General features: G+C 50.0%; 1 protein-coding gene across 1 annotated transcript in view; it reads left to right on the forward strand.

The window, feature by feature from the left end:
* LOC128720101 (uncharacterized) overlaps positions 1-7,312 on the forward strand; it is an 84,872-nt gene extending 77,560 nt beyond the window's left edge. Inside the window, exons 19-23 of the mRNA XM_053813747.1 lie at positions 3,647-3,870; positions 3,947-4,250; positions 4,313-4,528; positions 4,598-4,914; positions 5,006-7,312. Of these exons, the coding sequence (XP_053669722.1) occupies positions 3,647-3,870; positions 3,947-4,250; positions 4,313-4,528; positions 4,598-4,914; positions 5,006-5,296 (1,352 nt within the window). The 3' untranslated portion in view covers positions 5,297-7,312. The remainder of the gene's footprint in view (positions 1-3,646; positions 3,871-3,946; positions 4,251-4,312; positions 4,529-4,597; positions 4,915-5,005) is intronic.
* Positions 7,313-8,236: the final 924 nt, after the last annotated feature.

Here is an 8,236-nt window from a genome sequence, read left to right on the forward strand (position 1 = left end):
AAAAAAGCACCTGCGCCACCGAACACCCGTACGGAGTGTGTTCCGCAATGAAGGGCTAAATAAAATTGAAATCCTGCCCGGATGCGGTGGCTGGGCGTATTTAGTCCCCCCCGGGCACCAATGCCACCAATAGCTGTGTGCCCACAGCAGCCCACGCCGGTGTGGGTGCTTGTTTCTTTTATTGTGCGCTCCCGGACTGCGCCATCTCTCGGCACGTTTTCCCGCCGGGTGGGATTTCGCACGAATCTCCGACACCCCTTTGGTCCGAATTCACATCCCTCTCCGGTCAGGCCCGGCATGAAACTCGGGAGCTGCTAACAAGCAAACACCGATTCCTGCCGCCCATGCATACGGTTCTCTTGCCCTGTGCCCCACCGAGAGACAAAACCGGACGCAAGCTTGCTGGCCGGGAGGGTTTTTTTTAATTTTATTTCATTTTATCTCATTTCGGTTTATTTATTTAGTTTCTGGTTTTGCCGAGCGGACCGGCATTTGACCGTCCTTCTGTTTTGCTCCCGACGGAAGTAAGTTCATGTAGGTGGCCCGAGCCATTCCCCGTCGGCGCTGTGGTCCGGTACGGATGTGCCATCTCGTTCATGCCCGCTACCAAGCTAGGACGAAACCGGACCGATATTCGTTCCTTTTTTTTTTCGCTCACCCCCCGCCCCAATGTGCTAATGTCTAATGGAGATTAAATATTTATTAAAATTTATCATTAGCCTCAACTCTACCGTTCCGCCTCGATGTAGAATTGCGCCTCGCAAAAAATGGCGCCTTCAAACGTGCCCACGATGCACGGTGTGATCGGGCACTCGTCGACACGATAACGACGTGCAACATGGATGTCGTTCCGTGCGGTCAACCGGCTCAAGGCAACACGGCTCAAGCACGCCTTCTCCTTCTACGTTGCTCTTGTATCCCCTTGGCCGGTTTTAATTTGATAACACCGGAAGTGGTGGCTGTGTGCGGTGACCGAAAGAAGCGATCGTCCGGTCACGGTTGCCACCCGAAGACGAAACCTACACCCGGCAGCTAATTCGCTGCTCGATAGTGATAATGAGAAAGGTTAAATTCGTCCTTGGGCAGGCTGGCGTTTGGCGGAATGGTGCGAGTGGACCCATAAAACACTAGCCTCGTGGCAATTCGAGGCCTGGCGAAAGCTCTAACATACCATTGCATACCTTGCAGGCGTTTCCGAGTGGGGTGAGAAAAAGAATCTGTCGTGCGGCTGCAATGAGTGTTGCTTTCAATTATTCAACATCCCTTCTTTTTCCTCCTCCTGCCGCTGCCCGGGGTTTGCCCATCGGAGAAGGGTGAACACATCCGCACACAGCATCCGGTAATGGGTCCGGATGTGCGCAAAAGCACCGCCATCGTGTCGTGTTCGGTGCAAATTGATATAAACAAGCTAAGCGGAAGCTGGCTTGGAAGGTACCACTAAAAGAAAGCCACCCTGCCCCGGGGGGTGGTGTGTTTTCTCCACTTCCCTCACAGCGAGCTTGGGGAAGTGGGAAATAAATTTCCACAGCGCGGTTAGAGATTCCGGCAACGCACGGTCGCACACTCCCTGCCAAGCAGATTACACCCCCCAGTCGGTGTACGAGTTCTTTCTTTTTGCTTCCTTCATTTCGCTGGCATGGGTGGAACGTTAAATTTTATCGGCACATTCCGACGAGGGCGCCCGAAGCCGGCAGCCTACGAAGAATTCGTGAAAATCGACACTTTCGGCACGAGCGCCCGGCCCTCAGCACCGATTCACCCTTTCCCACAGCGATGGCGGTGGTTCGTTGGGTAAATTTGGTTAAGATATCGCACCGTTTGATGGCGGCAACCCATTATCGTTCGATGCCGTTTCGAACCAAACGAGCCGCGTGGGCTTATCTTGCGTTGGGCCGTAACGTGCCGACTGTAAAGTGTGCAGATCGTTTACGTTTTCCTTTAAATCGGCAGAAAGGATTTATGGTGAATCGAATGGGGCATGGAAACGGTAGAACAGTACCAATTTTGAAACGGAACAAGTACGAAATGATGAAGAAATGCGGCAAACCGAGGCGATTGAACATCAAACGCGATCGATTTATCAATCGGAATGTAGCTTCCAAGAAAAAGGAGTCTCGATTCGAAATGGTCACTTTTTCAGTTGTATCTTCTGCGATATTCCGCTTTTTTCACAACGTTCAGGACCCACACACATACACACACACACCCATACACAATACAGACGAGATCTACTCGGAGAGACAGCAATCAAGAGAGACGAAACGAAATAGTCGGCGTTTTTACGCGCCCACGATATTACGTTTATGCCAAACCCTATCAAACTGCCAGCTGCAAGCAGCGAGCTGCAAGAACGATCCTTGCGACTCGCTTAAAGCACTCGAAAGTTAATTTATGCCAAATTATAAACCAGTGACATCCGGCCAACCGTAGGCGGCTTCAGTTTACGGCCAGCTGGATTGAGGGGTTGGGGCGAAAAATTAAGCGTAAAATATGGACCCAACCCCTCCAACACGAAGCCCACAACTGGCGACAGCTGTGGGCGCGCGTTTTGCAATGGAATCATCCTGTCACCCTCTGCTGCGCGATACAACCCATCGGATCGAACGTTCTCGCGAGCGTTCGTTCTCCCATAAAGCGATGAAGTATTTAACCCCGTTCGGGAGCCCGACCCTCTGGGGCGATGGAAGGCTCGTAGATTTTCTCGAACTCGCCTTAAAGTTTCTTTTCCGACTTCCTTGCCCGGTGTCGCTTGCTAAGCGCCACCAGGCGTCTCCACCGGCGAGCAAACTTCATTATGGTCGCTGTCGCTTTCTATTGGTTCCGCTTTTATTGCCGTGCTCGCAAGCTCCCTTGCTTTCAAGCTTTTAGTATCTGGTCCCTTACCCCGTCCTGCGACGGTGTTACGAGTTTTCCAGCTCTTCTTGTTCTTGCTTCCTTTCGTGCTATATGCGTGCTTCAGCTTGCGTCTGTTCTGCTTGCTTGTGTGATGCGGTACTGTTTGTTTTGTCTTTTCCGTCTTCTTCTTCTTCTTCTCGCTTGTTTTCTTGCTTTTATTTGAGCTTGGTTTCGTTTTATTTCCTTGCATAAGACCCCGGGCGCGTTGCCCGGGTCGTAGTAGTGATGAGTTGTAATGATTTTTATGTATCGAAATAATGGATTAACCGTACTATATTATACCCAGCTCCTTCATATTGTCATCCTCCCCCGACCATGCCCTCCATGCCCTTAGCTTTTACCCTCTCCCACCCCACCAGTCGTTGTTTGCGTCCATTGGTTTTAGTTTTTGCATGCACAACATTCCCTTGGCGTGCCCTTTAGAACCAGTAGCAACCCAGCACGGACTCCTCGTCCAGGGCGAAAGCTCGCCAGACTTAGCTTTTTCCCCTTAGGTCTTCCCTTTCCCACCTCCTCCTGCTTCTCCTCCTTCTCCTCTCCACCAACGCTCCCCACCCTTTGCGTCATCCACGTCCAGCTGACGTTCCAGCTCTTTAGAATGCGCCACTCATGTAGCCAACGACAATAACAACGCGCACGTAACTAACGCACACCAACGCAACCGCCCGTTTGCTTGGCTGTGCTTTTGTGCTTTTTTCTTCTTTTTTCTTTTCTTTCGTCTTTCGTCCCACCGCACCACGGCACCACACAGGACACATGAGGCCTTCGTCACCGTTACTAGACTCCGTTAGAGATCAGTTCGAGGACTATGATCAATTAGCGAAAGATTTTACAAGAGTATTTTTAAATTCCGAACCATCGTGTCTTCAGAATGCGCAGCTGTTCGATGTCGTCTTTCTGGTGGGGCAGTCGAAGCAGCGGGCCCGCTTCATCGGCGTCCGCGCGATCCTGGGCGTGCGAAGCCGCGTCTTTCAGGTACGGACCCAACGACATTCGCAAGCAGCTCGCTCGCATTAACCGGTACGTTTTGGTGCTCTTGTCCACCCGCCAGGAGATGCTGTACGGCATACAGACCGGCTTCGGATCCCCGCAGGTTCCGGTGGCCGAGTTGCTAGCCCGTCCGGCTCCGACGCTGCTGTCGCCACAAAACCAGCGCCCCAAGAGCAGCAACTTCCTGCAGGTGCCGGACATCGAGTCACCTCGCCCAAAGAGCGTACCCTCGTCTCCGATGGTGAAACGGGCGTTCTCCCGTCTCGGCACCATCACGGCCGGTTGGGGCCGCTCGATCCGCAAGCAGCAGTCGCAGCTTAACGCGGAAGATAAAAAGAAGTGGGCCTCGTCGCAGGACTGCTCAGGTAAGTCCGAACGGGGTCGATTTGGTTCTCGGTAGTGTAATGGTTCCGTTTCTCCACCCCAGACAAAGACGGCAAGGAACCGAGCTCCAAGAGTAAGGCGAACGCGGGCCAACTGGCTGTACCACGGTTGTCGGTGTGTGCCGACGCGCAGAAGGTCGACCGGGCGAAGCTCGCCCAAACCGAGTTCACCATCATTGAGTTCGATCCGGACACGTTTCGCGTGTTGCTGGACTACCTGCACACGGGCAGCTGTCCACTAACGTGCACCTCCATCCCGGGTGAGTACTCTCGTGGCTGTTCGTGACTCTCTTAGCCCGCTGACACTCTGTTTGTCCCACGCGCAACAGGTCTGATCTGCGCGGCCGAACACTACGACCTGCCGGAGCTGCTGCAGGCGTGCTTCCATCACGCGAAGCAGTTCCTGCGCATCGATGTCGTGTGCACGATGCTAACCGCCCTCGAGAACTACTACTGGCGCTACACGTCCGCCTCGGAGCTGGTCAACATGATACTGGCGTTCGTGGAGACGCGCGCGTACGCGTTGTTCCAGAACGCGGACTTTCTCACGCTCAGCGAGAGCATGGTGCAGATGATCATGTGCCGCAACCTCGAGATACCGGAGGTGCGCAAGTTCGAAGCCATGCTGGCGTGGGCCAAGTACAAGGTAAGTCTGCCCGTTGTCCGCTGTCTGCTTCACGGTGGCTCTAACCTATCTGCTGCTGCTTCTGCTGCTGCTGCTCCTACTCACACCGTAGGTCAAATCGAAGGCATCCGCCAAAACGGACGCGAAGGTCGAGTTCCGGTGCATCATGGAGCGGTTGGCGCGTGATCTCAAGCTGCACCGCATCTCGCCGCAGGAGCTGATCAAGATCGTGCTTCCCTCGAAGGCGATCAAGAACGAGCGCATACTCGAGACGCTTATGTACCAGGCGAACAGCGGGATGTACCGGATACAGGACAGCTACCTGGAGGCGTGCCAGCAGCGGCTCCAGAAGCAGGACTCGCGCTACAGCGAGTGGGGCGAAAGCTTCGACTGTGGTTTATAGGACGAGGATCAGCTGTAAGACGGGTACAGCTGAGAATCCTGAAACCACGCCGAACCGCCACCGACCCGGCACCCGAAACCCCGCCGTTTCTCGTATACCCTTCTTCCGGGCCGCATGCCACCGGAGCAGTCACCGGAAGTTTGATCCGGCTTCCATCCCCCCTATCGGCCGGTCGCCAAAATCGGCCGGGCAGGCGTAAGTGTTCGATGTCGTATGATCCCAGCCACGCTCCCGCTTTTCTCAGCTGCAGAGCGCGGTGCTGTTGGGGGCTGCGTTTTAGAAAATGAAACAACAAAAAAAGTCGCTGTTACCTGGTGTTGTTCTCTAGCCGCCATTCGGTGGGATAGGGCTCGGTCGTGATTGAACTTCGCATCCCATGCTACGACACTGCAACAACAACAACAACAACAACAACCAAATATCCGAACAACTACCGAGAACTACCGCAGCTGCTAGAGCCAGTGTCCGTTAGGTTTTAGCCGTGCCGTGTCCCGATGTCAGTAGAGTAAACTTCGTTGCCACATTTCCAGCAGTCCTGGCGCTGGGCCGCTGGTGATCCTGCGCTCTCTCGCAAACGCGCCTAGCTGACGCTGCCTCGAACGCCTTTCGTGTTATCCCTCGCGTTGTATTCGAGACCCTTCGGCCGGGGCCTAGATTCCGGCATCGTAAATGAATAAGTGTTCCTAGGTCCTTGGGAGATCTGCTTCGGGGAAGTGATGCTAGCAAGCTGAGGGCGAGCAGAGGGCACGCGTTGCTTTCTCAAGCATGATCCGCAAGGACTTGCCGTTGCGTGAGTGCAACTGAGAGCGAACAAACATGGATGAAAAAAAATCAAACACAAATACACTTTCTCAATGGCTGTTAAATATTATTATTGTAATATTTATTATGATTATGTACATACATACACATAAATATATATATACATATACATATACAAAATATACATACATAGATATACATATACTATATATTATATATTAATATATATATTTATCATAGTTGAAATGGAAAGATGCAGATCAAATAATCGCGTCTAGGGTCGAAACGTTTACCAGGTTAATTGTGTACTCTACAGAACAAGCACAGTCCGCAAAACTGATACATGTTGCAGATGCCAAAGTAGCAAACTCAAGATGTAAAAGCAACCACACCAAACGATTAATCTACCGTGCTGGACGGTGCCAAGACGTGGGATTGAGCAAGATTAGCAGTTTAGGAGAGAATTGCATTGAAGAATGAACGGAAATCTTATTCAACCAAACACGAATTCAAGCACTTTTGATCGCCAATTGTCGAAGGTTTCGAATGTTATAGCAGTAAAGCATACAAATTTTACAAGGCTGTACTCCTGTGAAACAGCTAAATAGAAGAAAATCATATAAGTATACAAGTATGACAAACCAAGCGTTCTTCTGCAATCGTACAACAGAGAGCAAGGATGCGTTTGCATATTCTAATAGTCAAACAAGCTAGAACAACGGGAGGAACGAAAATTCCCATACCGATCTCCACGTCCATAAACCGAGCCCGAATTAAGACAAAGCAAATGAGCATCCATGCAGCATGATACATGTTGAATCTGTATTCGAATGCGTTTGATTTAACAAACCCAATTTCTCGCGATATATTATCAAGTCAACATAGAAGAACGTAATAGACAGTGAAGCTACAACGAACAACCGGAAATAGCAAATCTAACCGCCGTTTTTCAACCGCCTTTCTTATCCTTCTAAACTGCAACAGTATCTACTCGCTATCATTCTCTGTGTTATCCCTCCCAAAGGTGAATTATCCCATTCAGTACCATTTTATTCATGTTGAATGAATGTCGAATGTGTTGTAGAAATTGAAACCAAACATGACTAAATATTGAGTGTTAATATATTGCGATGGTGGAGAAAACTAAAACTGAACATAAGAAAGCAAAATGCGCCAAGCGTTGTATGGATATAAACTAAAAATGCAAAGAAATGTGAATTAAACATGTTGGAATAAAATGCAAACAAATGCTATTCGTACAAAAAAAATCAAACTATGTTTTATTTTACATTTAGTTCAAAATTATGACAACAGTGGATGACAAACTGCTAGACGCGATTGTCCAAGTGTAAGCCGTTTTTATACCAGCAGTTGCACAGCTTTCCCAGTAGAGGGCGCCCTAGCAAAATAATAGGTCACACAAAAGACGGTTAACGGCCAGAACGAGACGGCATGCAGCCATGTTTGTATGACCATTCTCACGTTTCCGTATAATTCGTTTCTTATCTTTTAAATTTCGTAGCTTCGCTTGTTGTTCGCGTCGCATTTTAGCTCGTTATTCGTGTGTTAAAGGGAATTTATAATAACACAAGCAATTACATACAATTTTATGAAGCTATCTATAGTAAAAGTATACATTTTTGTTGCGAACACCCAAATTCAAGTAAGATCGTATGGTATAAACGCTCAGCTAGCAATAAACAAGCTCGAATTATTTCGCAAACGTCACAACGCAAACGTGAAATCCGTGCAAACGGGACGCTTTTTCACGATTTTCCGTGAGAAAAATCGAGAAAACGGGCGTGATACCGTGAACCCGGTACCCATTTCCGAGGGATACGTGTGTGATGTGCTGCTCTCGGTCGAAATAGTGCGGTACGTGCGAGTGAAATCGATTCCATCAAACGCGCAACGCCTCTCCGCAGTACCACCAGTAGTTCAGGTGGCCGAAAAGTGGTAGTGACGATGAAAGTTACACTGGGAAATGTTACAATTTTCGCTTCTTTGGAAGCTATTCAGCAGCGCCTATGATGTGTTCTGTTCCGAGTCGTGAGTAATCATCGTAAAAGTGTCCTATGTTGACGCCCAACCAGGCAAAATCTGTTTGTAGAGTGCGCAGCTGTGCATGTGGCCGAGGCCACCAATGTAACGCAACGAGTATGTTTAGAGCGCAACTAA

Source organism: Anopheles nili, chromosome 2 (assembly GCF_943737925.1).
Source record: "Anopheles nili chromosome 2, idAnoNiliSN_F5_01, whole genome shotgun sequence".
In the NCBI taxonomy this organism is placed as follows: domain Eukaryota; kingdom Metazoa; phylum Arthropoda; class Insecta; order Diptera; family Culicidae; genus Anopheles; species Anopheles nili.